At 38.5% G+C, this 17,139-nt stretch overlaps 1 protein-coding gene across 5 annotated transcripts in view; it reads right to left on the reverse strand.

The window, feature by feature from the left end:
- The window catches only part of FKBP5 (FKBP prolyl isomerase 5), a 122,213-nt gene that overhangs the window by 48,851 nt on the left and 56,223 nt on the right, over positions 1-17,139 (reverse strand). For all 5 annotated transcript variants that reach the window (XM_005223348.5, XM_005223349.5, XM_024983659.2 and 2 more), the window contains one exon: positions 8,494-8,638. In XM_005223348.5, the coding sequence (XP_005223405.1) occupies positions 8,494-8,638 (145 nt within the window). The remainder of the gene's footprint in view (positions 1-8,493; positions 8,639-17,139) is intronic.

Genomic DNA, 17,139 nt, shown 5'->3' on the forward strand with positions numbered 1-17,139 from the left:
TAGATAAAGTTTTTCCTGTATATTTTTTCCTCATATTAATTTTATCTTTTATTTTTTAAATGTCTTATAAAAAAGGACTCTTGATAAATCATCCCCACTCCCTACCAAAAGGATATGATTATGAATTCAACAAACTAATTTATATGTTAAAATTCTTTAAAAGTGTTCATATGTCTTATGTTACATTCTGTTTTTGCCATTGCTCTAATTACTAAGAAAACTGATCACTGGATGATCTTTCCCCATCCTCATGACTTATCATTTCAAAGACAGGGAGAAAAAATAATGTTTTGGGACAGCCATCATAGTCAACGCTACCAGAGTAAACTGCTAGATACCTGAAGTCAGCAGTCATATATTAATTATTTTTTATTTCCCAAAGAACTTACCACCAAATATTACACTTAATAAAGGAACACAGTCCATGCTGCAATATCTACATGGAATTAAAAATTTGTTAGCTTCCCCTAGTCTACTCTCACCCATGCCTAAATCAGCTTCTCCTTAATATCCGCTCAGTGATGAAACTGGAAGCATTCTTCCTTCATTGGAAAGTACCAGGTAAATCCAAAGAAAGTACTGAAAGTTTGTTGTCTTTCTGGCTCTCATTTTTGGGAAGGACAGAAAAATTGAATATTTTGGCCCATAAGCCTTCCCTCCAAATCCTGAATGCTCCTAAACTGCATGTTTAAAAAAAAAAAAAAAAAAGTAAACAGATGTTAAGACTATATTTACAGAGGAGCAAGAGTATCAATAGAAATTTAAAGGGAACATATGGCTAAACCACAAACAGCCCACAGGACACTGGCTGTATGGTTACCTGTTACTAGTAAGTGTATTTTACTCGCTGTAAAATGTTGTCAAGGCCTAAAATATGTTTAAAAAAAAAAACAGGGCAGGAATAAAGACGCAAACGTAGAGAACAGACTTGTATACACAGAGGGAGAAGGTAGGACGGACTGAGAAAGCAGAACTGACACATACAGCACCAAGTATAGAACAGCTACCTAGTGGGAAACTGCTGCGCAGCACAGGGAGCTCCCCTGGGTGCCCTGTAATGACCTGGAGGGGTCGGGTGGGAGGGAGGCTCAAGAGAAAGGGGATATATGTAGGTATTAATTAACTTGATTGTGGTAATTATTTCACAATATATATGTATATCCAAAAATGAATAAACATTAAAAAAAAAAAAACCATTTCAAATAAAACTAAAACTAGGAACTAGGCACCAATACCAAGCATGTAATAGCAATAATTTTGCTTTTGATAAACCTCATTAACTACATCATTCCTTTAAGAAAAATGTCTGGTATACAGCAGGCACTCAGTAAATTCTGCTGGACCAGGACCTACTTTGTTTCTGTACCTAGTTTTGGGGCTAGTTTTAAACCTTAACATCTAACATAACTTGAAAGAGTTATGGCTCTGCCATAACTGTATAACTGGCGCTGCCACTTACTGTATAACTTTGGGCTAATTATTAGACCTATAAATAATAGTAATAATTATAACTTTGTGCTCTCACTTTACCTGTTGCCTCCTCATATGTAAACAAAAACCAACTAAAAGAAAACTAAAATAGCTAATTATAGTAGGTACCTAAGACATTGTGGGAGAAGGCAATGGCACCCCACTCCAGTACTGTTGCCCAGAAAATCCCATGGATGGAGGAGCCTGGTAGGCTGCAGTCCATGGGGTTGCTAAGAGTCAGACACTACTGAGTGACTTCACTTTCACTTTCCACTTTCATGCATTGGAGAAGGAAATGGCAACCCACTCCAGTGTTCTTGCCTGGAGAATCCCATGGACGGAGAAGCCTGGTAGGCTGCAGTCCATGGGCTCGCACAGAGTCGGACATGACTGAAGTGACTTGGCAGCAGCAAGACATTTTAGGACTTCCCTGGTGGCTCAGATGGTAAAGCGTCTGTCTACAATGTGAGAGACCTGGGTTCAATCCCTGGGTTGGGAAGATTCCCTGCAGAAGGAAATGGCAACCCACTCTAGTACTCTTGCCTTGAAAATCCCATGGACGGAGGAGCTTGGTGCAGACTATCCATGGGGTCGCAAAGAGTCGGGCACGACTGAGCGACTTCATTTTCACTTTCAAGACATTTTAAAAAATTGGTAAAGTGGATTTCATTAAAATTGAAAATTTGTGTTCTTTCAAAGACTGATTAAGAAAATGAAAGGGCAAAAAGAAAAGAAAATGAAAAGGCAAGTTAGAGACTGGGAGAACACATTTGCAAAATACATATCTGATTAAGTGCTTGTCTTACAGGGTACAACTCAGTGGGCACAAGATTTGAACACATACTTCACAAAAGAAAATATACAAATGTACACTAAGCACAAGAAAGGACACCCTCAATGTGACTAATTACCAGGAAAATGCAACTGAAAACCAAAGTCAAACACCATTCCATGTGCATTAAAATGGTTAAAATTAAAAAGACTGACAACACTAACAAATGACAAGGATATGAAAAACAAACTCTCAAACCTTGCTGGTGAAATGCAAAATGGTACAGACACTTTAAAAAAAAACAGTAGGGTAGCATCTTTTAAAGTTAAACATATGTTTACCATGGGATCAACAAGTCCACTCCTGGGTATTTACCCCAAAATAAATTTACCCAATATATCCACACAAAGACAGGTATGTGAATGCTCAGTACACTATTCACAATAGCCCCAAACTGGAAACTCCAATGTCCAGTTTTTGAATGGATAAACAAATTGTAGTATTTCCATACTTGTAAAATGCTACTTGAAATTCAACATGTATGAATCTCAAAATCATTATGGTAAGTGAAAGAAGTCAAACGCCAAAGATGACATATGATTCCATTTATATGAATTTTTGGAAAACGCAAAACTGTAGTAACAGAAACCAGATTAGTGACTGCATGGCCCAGGAACTATAAGCAAATTTTTAGGGTGAGAAAACGGTTCTATATTTTGATTGTGGTGGTGGTCATATAGCTATTACCCATCAAGCTATACCCTTTAAAAGGGTGAGTTTTAATATATGTAAATAGTACCTCAGTTTAAAAAAAATCAGACACAGATGTTATTATGACTAACTGCCACCTAAACTATACTAAATAGATTGTGCCAAAAATCTAAAATATACTCAGGAGTGACTGAGTTACTTGAAGATGGCAAGATTGGGAATTTCCCACTATTGGGAAAAAAAGGGCATTCCAGAGCAAAATTGAATGCAATTATAAAAAAGTAAAGTTACATTTATGAATTCTTGAATTGTCTGTATAAATTTTAAATACCTCACATTTAAAATTATGTATTTGTTTTAGTATCCATATCCTCTATTGACAAATAAGCTTTTAGACAACCGGGATCGTAACTGTACTGCCCACTGTTATATTTTCAGCTCCTAGCACAAAACCAATCACATAATAGCAGCTCAATAAATATTTGTTAAATGAAAAAAAAAAATCTAAAACATAACAGTAGGGGCTTTCCTGATGGCTCAGTGGCAAAGAATCTGCCTGCCAATGCAGGAGACCTGGGTTTGATCCCTGGTCCCAAGTGCCACGGAGCAACTAAGCCCCGTGCACCGCAACTACTGAGCCTGTGCTCTACAGCTTGGAAGCCTCAACTGCCAAGTCCATGTGCTGCAACTATGGAAGCCTGCGCACCTTAGAGCGGTGCTCTGCAACAAGGGAAGCCACCGCAATGAGAAGCCTGCACAACACAACTGGAGAGCAGCCCTCACTCAGCTCAACCAGAGAAAAGTCCATGCAGCAACAAAGACCTAGCACAGCCAAAAATAAATTTCTTAAAAAATCTTTAAAAAAAGAATAGGGTTGATGTGAGGATTAAATGAGATAATGCATATAAGCCCTTTGCCTTGCACTGCAAGTCCTAGAAAGTATTCGCTATTAGTCTTTCAACATATACTTTCTCCCTTTTACCCCAGTATGCTAATGACTGACAATAATCATGGATCATGATGCATCTAATAAGGTTAGATTAAAGGCAGATCACTCACATTTACTTCATTACGCTTTACTCTCAATAGTAAGAAGAATAGTAATGTCAAAAATCCAAAATGACTGGTTTGTCTTCTCAAATTGAGGGAAGAATATAAGAGATAAGATTTTTATCTTCATAATTCCCAACTGTGTTTAGTCATATACCAAGAACACCAAAGACAACTTCACTGAAATAGCCTTTTATCAAAAATCAGCAGATCTTCATAGGGGTAGGTGGGTGAAGCGTTAGTGTCCTTAGATTTACTTATAAGAACAGACCAGATATAATTATTGCAGCCCCCAAACCCATCCCTTCCCAATTTTAGTGACAGTGTATTTGCTGGAGGGAGAGGGAAAGAACAAAAGCCCTATTACAGAAGCATACTTGAAAATCCTGAGTCATTCTTATTTTAGCTTCTTTTAAGATGGGCTATGGAACAGTTCTAGGGATTCAGAATATGTAATAAAGATTTAGTTTAAAAAATTCAGTGAGGGAAACCATCATTGTTTCATTCTAATTTCTGTAACACACTCTGTAGTGGTAATAACCAGCTGTCTTAGATTGATCCAGTTACTTTCTGAGGCTAAAAAAGATGCTTAAGCATTGTTTTAAAAGGTCTGTATGCAAGCATAGTAAACAGGAGGACCCAAACTGCTGTAACACAGTTCTTTCCCCTCCATTGTAAAGCCAGCCAGTAAGTCCAGTACATAAGGAATCAAGAGAGTTCAGTGTACAATACTTATGCTAGAGTCCATTTGTATTATTTTTCATTACGATGAAGTAGTTACTGCCATAACATACAGGTATAAAACTAAGCTGCCTAGCCAATGTTTGTTTTATAGGCAACTAAACACATTATGTTATAGAAGTTTTACCACAGTGATACTGCTCTAGCCTCATATTCCTAATTATCATCTTCAGGGGTCCTCTAAAGGTTTTTGTTTTTGTGTTGGGTTTAATCCTTTACAGTTTTTGTCCCTGTACTCTTCACAGAATATACAAGAATGGAATCTCAGACTCAGGACTAATCTTAAAGCTCTTCTACAGACGCTTCTTTTTGTAAGAGTAGGGAAGGTTAGGTGACCTATTCATGTTAACATACCATAGGGAAGAACAAAGACAGGAACGCTGGCTTCCTAACACCCAGCCGGATGCACTCCCCATGAGACCACGCGACCTCTAGATAGGTGTGTTGAAGGTACCACGTCAACTGAAAGCTGCCTCTTCTCTGCTCAAAATCCCAGGAAACGTTAAAAATTGTGTCCAAAGTCTGTTCTTTATATCTCCACTGCTGTCCTGTAGATAGGTTTATCAGTACCATCTTTCTAGATCCCATATATATGAGTTAATTAACACATGGTATTTGTCTCTCTCTTTCTGACTTACTTCACTCTGTATAAGAGGCCCTAGGTTCACCCACCTCATCAGAACCGACTCAAATGCATTGCTTTTTATAGCTGAGTAATACTCCAATGTGTATATGTGCCACAACTTCTTTATCCATTCATCTACTGAGGAACATTTATGTTGCTTTCATGTCCTAGGTATTGTAAAGTGCTGCAATGAACACTGGGGTTCTATTTTATGGAAATAGAGTCTTTTCAATTATGGTTTCCTCAGGGTATATGCCCAGTAGTGGGACTGCTGGGTCGTATGGTAGTTTTATTCCTAGTTTTTAAAGGAATCTTCATACTGTTCTCCATAGTAGCTGCATCAATTTGCATTCCCACCACAGTGCAAGAGGGTTCCCTTTTCTCCACACCCTCTCCAGCATTTACTGTTTGTGGACTTTTTGATGATGGCCATTCTGACCGGTGTGAGGTGATACCTCATTGTAGTTTTGATTTGCATTTCTCTAATACTAAGCCATGTTGAGCATGTTTTCATGTATTTATTAGCCATCTGTATGTCTTCAGAGAAATGTCTGTTTAAGTCTTCTGCCTATTTTTTGATTGGGTTGTTTTTCTGTTATTGAGCTTTATTAGCTACTTGCATATTTTGGAGATTAGTTCTTTGTCCACTGTTTCATCTGCTATTAATTTCTCCCGTTCTGAAGGTTGTCTTTTTACCTTGCTGATAGAAGTTTTTACACAATGAAGGGAGCTAAGTTTAATTAGGTCCCATTTGTTTATTTTTATTTTAATTTCCATTACTTTCACCATAGTGCACTTTACTGAGAAAATCTGGATACAGAAGGTGGTTGTATAGATTCTCAGCAATTTTTCAGTCTTCTTGCAAAGATAATTGGTGACAGAAGACCTATTATCTTAAATCTACCAACTCCAAGACAGAAATTCAAAGGGGGAGCAGCGGGAACAAAGAGGTCTGATGAGGCCATTTACTCTGGGGTCCTCTCAATTAAATAATGATGCCACAGCCATGCTGGTGGCCCTGGAGGTTCACATCCCTACATCAGCAAGAATGAAAAAATGTTTCACCGTTGTCACTTTCTGCTATGTTAAGGAAAAAAATCTGTACTTGATTTTGATTGCTATCTTACTAAACACAAGATTAATCTCCCATGAGCCATCAACTCAAAGGACCCAAAGGAGAAGGGGGCAGTGACCCAGCCAGCATTAGAGCTTGAAGAGAGGACTGTTGGACAGGAAGCAGAAGTCGCCATGACATACAAATGTCTATGGGTACAAGGAAAGCAGAAACTCAGAAAGAGTTTAACTCCTTAGCTTCTTGCTTTTTCCTTTCCCAGATCTTTGCTTAGCTAGCAACTCAACTAACGTGTAGAGTCGGAAAAAAGAATGAAATTATTCAACACTGAGGCATGGTGGTAAATGGGGTGGGGGGGTTGCCTCCTTTCTCCTACACTTGGCCTGGGAACAAACTAAAATCTGCTCTATCTGTGACTGACAAACTAAAAGGACTTTGTAATTCAGCCATTCACTTCCAACAAGTCACACAGTCCACGAAGTTCAATTTGTATGGGGTATGCTTTTTCCAAGAGTGAAAAAAAAAAAAAGAATACTAAACTAACTGAAGACATTTAAAAGTATTTATAAAGAAATTAGTAAAAATATCACATTTAAGATTTTCAAACAGTGGTTCTCAACTTTTTTTCTTAGGACCTTAATACATTTTTACCAGTTCCTTTAAAGTAACAATAGCTTCATATGTTAGCATAAATTATTTTTATGGAAAATAATTATATTTCCCCAAAACAAAACAAAAAAAAATAGAAGAGTGGTGTTGTTTTATAATTGTTACAAATGTAAAATGTGTCTGAAAATAAAAGACAATCTGATTCTCATATCTACTTTTAGATTCATCTGTTGCAACTACAAGTTTTGGTTGAAGTATATGGAAAAAATCCAAACCCACAAAGATAATAGAAAAGATAGGAGTTTTTTAACAGCCTTTTCGGATAATCATGAATACAATCATCTGATACTACATCAAAATTGGACAGGTATTAGTTTCATAAGGGTCAGTTGCAATGTAGAATCTGAGATCATATCAATGAATTTTTCATATGATGTTACATTAAAATCCATCCAATGGACCTTTTACTCATGAGTGATTTCGTAACATCCTGCATTGGTCCCTGGGAAAATACTGTTCACTGAGTCACACAATCTTCCAAATGTTAACACATTTCACTGTATACTATCTTAAAACACATTCATTTATACTCATTGATCTCATCAGAAATCTTTTACGTTCTGGGAAGCTGTCCAGCTCTGAGTAGCAGATACAAATTTCCCCATACTGCACTTTTCACCTGAAAACTCAATGGTAGAAACACTGTCACTTGTTGTCCTGGAAGTGACAGGCTCATTGCATTAATCTGCAAGAAATTATCTTCCAAATACAGAATAGCCAAGTCTGAATAATCACAGCTTGCCCTTTCAAATAAAAATGATGCTTCACAGAAACAATCCAGCCAGTTCAGTTCTCAACCAAAGTGCACAAGTGCTTCCCCTTGAGATAACCTCTGTGTGTGGGGGGGCGGGGGGGGGCGGCGGGGGGCTGGCGTAGTGTTTTACATGTGCTTTCCCATCTGTCTCAAAATACCAAAACAATGTGAAACTCAACGATTAGGATTTAACAAAATGAGTATTTTTTTACACTGCATCAAGGACATTCTTAAGTGAAACCTGCTTTCCTTTGTCTTTCTTATTTAAGCAGTAAGTGAGGACAGGAAGAACACACTGCTACTGGTATGATCTGATGTCACTGCCTAGATCTGCGCTAAGGCTCCAGCAGTTTTTCACCACTGCAGCTTAGTACCATCAGTGCAAATGTCAACACAGTAAAAAATAGTAAGTAACATCTTAGTATTATAATGAAAACAATTTTGACACTATGGACCCCCAAAAGAATCTCAGGGACACCACAGGGATCCATGGACCACACTTTGATAACTACTGCTCCAAAATATTTTCACTTTTGGCAAGGATAAGATCCACTAGCTTCCACATAATATAAATAGCAATAAATCTAAGCAAAACACAACTCAAACAAACAAACAAACAACCCTCTTACCTTTGCCAAGACTAAAGACAAATGGTTCATTTCTATCATGACTGGAATCAAATTTCTTTCCAGTTGACAATTTCCCTTTGTAATGGACATAAACTTTGTCTCCAATCATTGGTGTTTCCTCACTATTTCCCACTCTCTTGACAATCTAGGAAAGACAAATGTCAAGAAAAAAGGAGGTTAAACATTTTTCTCTTAATCGGAGAATAAAAATGTCACTCAGTCCATGCCACATCACTCAGGCAGATTTGTAAACAACTGTCTGTCCTTTCTAAAGGCCTACCTCCCAGTTCTTGCAATAACCTTCACTGTTAGAAAACTGTCCTATACCACTAAATATTTAATACTACTGTTAACCACACTATTCTCTCAAAATAATAAACCAATAGAGCTTGTTTTATTGCTTTAATGCCCCATGTTTTGACACTAAAATCTCTGAAAACACAGAGCTAGTTCATGTACAAACTGAATTAGACCAAAAACATTAGTGGACTTTCAAAAACATTCAAAAGTAAGTCTGAAGCAAAGTTTCAAAGGTAAGATTTTTACTTCTCTCCTTTGCTAAAAACATTAGCTTCTGACTAGATTCCATTAGTTTGGTTTTATTTCAAAAAGCCCAATTTTCTGATATAACAGGTTATACTTCTTACTATCTGAAGAATATGCAATGTGTAAAAAAAAAAAAAGTTTGATATGATACTGAATAACTTGTGTTCTAGTAAAGGAAATGTCAGAAAGTTCCAAGTTGAAAAATATTTAACTATCATAAAATCCAGTATATTTATTTTGTTCTTGGCAGAGCAAGACACTAATAGAGTTGGTCAAGTTCTGGGAAAAGAAAATCAAATTCAGGCATGTGGTGTATAATTTATTCTGTCAATCACTTATGCCAAATTAATCATTTTTGCTAGATAACAGAGGATGGTAACTAAACATCTTTTGTGGGGAAGGGTCTGAATTTTTATCGAAAGAATGATCTGTTCCTGAATTCTTTCTTGAGATATAACCTCCTTGCTCCACCCTCATATCCTCACATAAACACTGTGAACTAAGATTCTACAACTTTCTTGGTTCAAAAGCCCAGACATTCTAAATGGAAAAAAAAAAATTGCAACTTCATAAAAAGCTGAACTTAATCAATTCAGTAAAGCTGCAGGATTACAAATTCAATATACAGAAATATGTTGTGTTTCTACACACAACAAAATATCTGAAAAGGAAATACTGTAGAGAAAATAATCCCAGAAATGCAAATGAATCAGAATGGCAATTATCAAAAAGACAGAAATAACAAGTATCGGTAAGGATGTGGAGAAAAGGGAACCTTGTGCATTGTTGGTGGGAATATACACTGGTACTGCTGTCATGAAAAGCAGTATGGAGGTTCCTCAAAATACTAAAAGTAGAACTACCACGTGATCCAACAATTCCACTTGTGGGTATTTATCCAAAAGAAATGAAAATATGAACTGAAAAAAGATATATGCAACCCCATGTTCACTGCATGTTCATTACATTAGCCAAGATATGAAAACTGCCTATGTTCACTGATAAATGAATGCATAAAGAAAAAAATATATATACATATATATGGTGACTTCCCTGGTGGTCCAGTGGCTAAGACTACATGCTCCCAAAGCAGGGAAAAGGGGTTCAATCCCTGGTCAGAGAACAAGATCTCGCATGCCACAACTAAGTCTCAGCACAGCCAAATAAATAAATATTAAATATATATATATATATGTTTGTATACACACACAATGGATTATTATTCTGTCATAAAAAATAATTAAATCTTGCCGTTTGTAATATGGATGGACCTTGAGGACATTATGCTAAGTGAGATAGGTCAGACACAGAAAAACAAATACCGTATGACCTCACTTACATATGGAATCCAAAAAGAAAAAAAAAAACAACAACCAAATTTACACATATACAGAGCAGAAACAGACTGGTGGTTGCCAGAGGTCAGAGTTTGAGGGGAGGGTGGGAGAAATGGGTAAAGGGAGTCGAAAGATACAAAATAAGTAAGCCATGTATGTAACGTACAGCAGGGTGTGACAGTTAATAATATTGTAATGCCTACTTGAAAGCTGCTAAGAAAATAGATCTAAAAAGTTCTCATCACAAAAAAATTTTTTAAACTATGTGTGGTGACAAATATTAACTAGAGTTACTGTGGTGACCATTTCATAATATATACCAATGTCAAATCATCATGTTGCACACCTGAAACTAATAAACTGTTAAATTCTACCTCAATAAAACTCTCATTCAAATAGCATCAAAAACTATCAAACAGTTAGGAATAAAGTTAATCAAGAAGGTAGAAGATTTGTACACTGAAAACTGCATGATTCTAATGGAAGGAACTGAAGAAGACACACATAAATGGAAAAGGCAGCCTATGTTCATGAATGAGGAGAATTAAAAACGCTAAAATGTCCATACCACTGAAAGACAACTACAGACTCAATGCAAGCCATATCAACTTTCCCATGGTATTTTTCACAGAAATAGAAGAACAGGCCCATGAAAGGCCCAAAATAGCCAAAGCAATCCCAAGAAAAAAGCTGGAGGCATCATATTTCCTGATTTCAAACTATATTACAAAGCTACAGTAATAAAAACAGACACATGGACCAATGGAACAGAATCAAGAACCCAAAAATAAACCTCAGCATACACAGTTAACTCCTATTTGACAAGGGAGCCAAGAATACTCAATGAGGAAGAGATAATCTCTTCAATAAAAAGTGCCAAGGAAAACTGGATAACCCCATGAAGAATAAAACTGGACCCCTATCTTACACCACTCACAAAACCTAACTCAAAATCAACAACAGACTTAAAACATAAGATTTGAAACTATACAAAACATGTGAAGGAAAACAAGGGGAAAACCTCCTTGACATTAATCCTGGCAGCAATTTTTTTGGATATGACACCAAAAGCACAAGCAACAAAAATAAATAGGTAGAATATCAAACTAAAAAGGTTCTGCACAGCAAAAGAAACAATCACCAAAATGAAAAGGCAACCTATGGGGTGGTAGAAAATATCCACAAACCATATATTTGATATCCAAAATATATACGGAACTCATGGTTATTACAAAAAAAAATCAACAAATAACAACTGTTAATAAGGATTTGGAGAAAAGGAAACCCTTGTGCACTACTGATAGGGATGTAAACTGGGACAGCCACTACGGAGAATGGTATGAACTTTCCTCAAAAAATTAAAACTAGAACTACCATATGGTCCAACAATTCCACTTCTGGGTATAAATCCAAAGGAAATGAAATTATTATCTCAAAGAAATACTGAATAGGGATGTGGTATATATATGTACTGTGTAGTGTTAGTTGCTCAGTTGTGTCTGACCCCACAGACTGTAGCCCTCCAGGCTCCTCTGTCCATGGGTTTCCCAGGCCAAAATTCTGAGGCAGGTTAGCTGGTTAGCTTCTCCAGGGGATCTTCCCAACACAGGGATCAATCCTGGATCTCCTGCATTGCAGGCAGATGCTTTACCTTCTGAGCCACCAGGGAAACCCATAGATATGTATAACAGAATATTGTTCACTCACAAGAAAGAAGGAAACCATACCATTTGTGACAACATGGATGTACTTTGAGGACATTATGCTAAGTGAAGTAAGTCAGAGAAACACATAAATGGTGTGATACCACATGTATGTGAAATCTAAAAAAGCTAAATTCACAGAAACAAAGAGCAGAATGATGGTTGCCAGAGGAAAAGGTTGCCATGAGGAGATGGTGGTCAAAGGGTACAAACTTCCAAGTCATAACATGAATTAAATTCTCAAGATCTAATGTACAGAATGGTGACTGTAATTAACAACAGTGTATTATATACTTGAGAACTGCTAAGAGAATAGATCTTAAATGTTCTCACCACAAAAAAGAAATGATAATTATCTGAGGTGATGAAGGGGTGAACTAAACCTTTTGTGGTAGTCATTTCGAAACATTTAAATGTATCAAATCATCACATTATACACCTTAAACTTACATAATGTTATATTTCATCTCAATACAGCTGGGAAAAAATAGTTATAATTTAAAAACTAAAAAGCTAATTTAAAAAAAAAAAACAGGAGAACCATTACTGCCCTTCTAGGGCTCAAGAGGAAAAAATGTTTCCAAAAATGTTAATCTAAGAGAAACCTCACAATATTCTGAAAGAGCTCATGTTCATGAACTGCATGTGGTACTGGGGAGCCTCGGCTGCCCTTGGAGGGCATCTGCATTTCTAGGACTATAACCAAGTAACTGGGCTGATGGAGTGAAGGGCACCCAGGGAGTCAACGCTGTTCACATGCACAGTAATACTGTGGTATTACTTCAGGTTTCCCCAACAAGCTGAGTTTAGTGCCTAAATCTGGAGTTGTCTTAAGAAAACAACCTAATCTCAATTCAGTTTAAAAATGTAAGCTCCATAAAGAAATTTTATATTACTGGGCTAGTTTCTGACTGACTTCCAAGATCTGCATTGGTCTTAAAAAAAAAAAAAAAAAATATATATATATATATATGTTAATAAGAGACAATTACAAACATGGCACTGTATTAAATGCTTTATATAATCTTAATTCTATGAGATAGGCAGTATTATTATTCAAATTTTACAAATGAGGAAACTTCTCACAGATATGTTACTAAATTGCCCTAGGTCATGGCAGTTAATAGACCTATTTAATCTTCTTGGGAAAAGCAAGAGAGTTCCAGAAAAACATCTATTTCTGCTTTATTGCCTATGCTAAAGCCTTTGACTGTGTGGATCACAATAAACTGTGGAAAATTCTGAAAGAGATGGGAATACCAGAACACCTGATCTGCCTCTTGAGAAATTTGTATGCAGGTCAGGAAGCAAGACTTAGAACTGGACATGGAACAATACACTGGTTTCAAATAGGAAAAGGGATTACGTCAAGGCTGTATATTGTCACCCTGCTTATTTAACTTATATGCAGGGTACATCATGAGAAACACTGGGCTGGAAGAAACACAAGCCGGAATCAAGATTGCCGGGAGAAATCTCAATAACCTCAGATATGCAGATGACACCACCCTTATGGCAGAAAGTGAAGAGGAACTCAAAAGCCTCTTGATGAAAGTGAAAGTGGAGAGTGAAAAAGTTGGCTTAAAGCTCAACATTCAGAAAACAAAGATCATGGCATCCGGTCCCATCACTTCATGGGAAATAGATGGGGAAGCAGTGGAAACAGTGTCAGACTTTATTTTTGGGGGCTCCAAAATCACTGCAGATGGTGACTGCAGCCATGAAATTAAAAGGCACTTACTCCTTGGAAGGAAAGTTATGACCAACCTAGATAGCATATTCAAAAGCAGAGACATTACTTAGCCAACAAAGGTCCGTCTAGTCAAGGCTATGGTTTTTCCAGTGGTCATGTATGGATGTGAGAGTTGGACTGTGAAGAAAGCTGAGCGCTGAAGAACTGATGCTTTTGAACTGTGGTGTTGGAGAAGACTCTTGAGAGTCCCTTGGACTGCAAGGAGATCCAACCAGGCCATTCTGAAGAAGATCAGCCCTGGGTGTTCTTTGGAAGGAATGATGCTAAAGCTGAAACTCCAGTCTTTTGGCCACCTCATGCGAAGAGTTGACTCATTGGAAAAGACTCTGATGCTGGGAGGGATTGGGGGCAGGAGGAGAAGGGGACGACAGAGGATGAGATGGCTGGATGGCATCAGTGACTCGATGGCTGTGAGTCTGAGTGAACTCCGGGAGTTGGTGATGGACAGGGAGGCCTGGCGTGCTGCGATTCATGGGGTCGCAAAGAGTCGGACACGACTGAGCGACTGATCTGATCTGAATCTTCTTTTTTTCTTCTCTGTTTTTTGGCCACTGTATAATCGTAAGGGATTTGATTTAGGTCATACCTGAATGGTCTAGTGGTTCTCCCCACTTTCTTCAATTTAAGTCTGAATTTGGCAATAAGGAGTTCATGATCTGAGCCACAGTCAGCTCCCAATTTTGTTTTTGCTGACTGTACAGAGCTTCTCCATCTTTGGTTGCAAAGAATATAATCAATCTGATTTCGGTACTGACCATCTGGTGATGTCCATGTGTAGAGTCTTCTCTTGTGTTGTTGGAAGAGGGTGTTTGCTATGACCAGTGCATTCTCCTGGCAAAACTCTGTTAGCCTTTGACGTGCTTTGTTTTGTACTCCAAGGCCAAATTTGCCTGTTACTCCAGGCGTTTCTTGACTTTCTACTTTTGCATTCCAGTCCCCTATAATGAAAAGGACATCTTTTTGGGGTATTAGTTCTAGAAGGTCTTGTAGGTCTTCATAGAACCGTTCAACTTCAGCTTCTTCAGCATTACTGGTCAGGGCACAGACTTGGATTACTGTGATATTGAATGGTTTGCCTTGGAAATGGACAGAGATCATGCTGTTGTTTTTGAGATTGCATCCAAGTACTGAATTTTGGACTCTTTTGTTGACTATCAGGGCTATTCCATTTCTTTAAGGGATTCTTGCCCACAGTAGTAGATATAATGGTCATCTGAGTTAAATTCACCCATTCTAGTTCATTGTAGTTTGCCAATCGCTAAAATGTCCAATGTTCACTCTTGCCATCTCCTGTTTGACCACTTCCAATTTGCCTTGATTCAGGGACCTAACATTCCAGGTTCCTAAGCATATTGCTCTTTACAGCATTGGACTTTACTTCCATCACAGGTCACATCCACAACTGGGTACTGTTTTCGCTTTAGCTCCGTCTCTTCATTCTTTCTGGAGTTATTTCTCCACTGATCTGCAGTAGCATATTGGGCACCTACTGACCTGGGGAGTTCATCTTTCAGTGTCCTTTCTTTTTGCCTTTTCATACTGTTCATATGGTTCTCAAGGCAAGAATACTGAAGTGGTTTGCCATTCTCTTCTCCAGTGGACCATCTTTTGTCAGAACTCTCCACCAAGACCCATCCGTCCTGGGTTGCCCTCCATGGCATGGCTCATGGCTTCACCGAGTTAGACAAGGGTGTGGTCCATGTGATCAGATTGGTTAGTTTTCTGTGATTGTGGTTTTCAGTCTGTCAGCCCTCTGATGGAGAAGGAAAAGCAGCTTATGGAAGCTTCCTGACGGGAGAGACAGGCTGAGGGTGAAACTGGGTCTTCTTCTGATGGACAGGGCCATGCTCAGTAAATCTTCAATCCAATTTTCTGTTGATGAGGGCTGTGTTCCTTCCCTGTTGTTTGATTTGAGGCCAAACTATGGAGGAGGTAATGAAGATAATGGTGACCTCCTTCGAAAGGTCCACGCACTGCTGCAGTCAGTGCCCTAAACCCTGCAGTAGGCTACCACCGACCCACGCCTCCATCAGAGACTCCTGGACACTCACAGGCAACTCTGGGTCACTCTCTTGTGGGGTCACTGCTCCTTTCTCCTGGGTCCTGGTGTGCACAAGGTCTTGTTTGTGCCCCCCAGGAGTCTGTTTCCCCAGTCCTGTGTAAGTTCTGGCAGCTCTACGGTGGGATTAATGGTGACCTCCTCCAAGAGGGCTTATGCCATTCCCAAGTCTACTGCACTTAGAGCCCCTGCCCCAGTCCACTGCTGACCCATACCTCCACAGGAGACACTCAAACACAGTTCTGGCTCAGTCTCTGTGGGGTCTCTGGGTCCTGGTGCATACAAGGCTTGTCTGAGACCTCCGAGTGTCTCTGACAGGTATGGGGTTTAAGTTTAAACACAATTTCACCCCTCCTACCATCTTGCCCTCTGCCCTTGCACATGGAGTATCTTTTTTTGGTGGGATTCAATACTCTCCTGTTGACAGTTGTTCAGTAGCGAGTTGTAATTTTGGAGTTCTAGCAGAAGATGATGAGTTCACGTCTTTCTACTCCACCATCTTAGTTTGTAGAATCCCTTATGATTATACCGTGGAAGTGACAAATAGATTAAAGGGATCAGATCTGATACAGTGCCTGAAGAACTATGGATGGAGGTTCATGACATTGATAACAGGCAGTGATCAAGACCAACCCCAAGAAAAAGAAACGCAAAAAGGCAAAATGGATGTCTGAGGAGGCCGTACAAATAGTTGAGAAAAGAAGCTAACGGTAAAGGAGAAGAGGAAAGATATACTAATTTGAATGCAGTGTTCCAAAGAATAGCAAGGAGAGATAAGAAAGTCTTCCTCAGTGATCAATGCAAAGAAACAGGAAAACAACAGAATGAGAAAGACTAGCGAGCTCCTCAAAAAAATTAGAGATACCAAGGGAGCATTTCATGCAAAGATGGGCACAATAAAGGACAGAAATCGTATGGACCTAATAGAAGCAGCAGATATTAAGAAGAGGTAGCAAGAATACACAGAAGAACTATACAAAAAAGATCTTCATGACCCAGATAACCACGATGGTGTCATCACTTACCTAGAGCCAGACATCCTGGAATGCAAAGTCAAGCGGCCCTTAGGAAGCTTCACTACGAACAAAGCTAGTGGGGGTAATGGAATTCCAGCTGAGCTCTTTCAAATCCTGAAAGATGACACTGTGAAAGTGCTGCACTCAATATGCCAGCAAATTTGGAAAACTCAGCAGTGGCCACAGGACTGGAAAAGGTCAGTTTTCATTTCAATCCCAAAGAAAGGCAATG

This window comes from Bos taurus, chromosome 23 (genome assembly GCF_002263795.3).
Source record: "Bos taurus isolate L1 Dominette 01449 registration number 42190680 breed Hereford chromosome 23, ARS-UCD2.0, whole genome shotgun sequence".
NCBI classification, from domain to species: Eukaryota; Metazoa; Chordata; class Mammalia; order Artiodactyla; family Bovidae; genus Bos; species Bos taurus.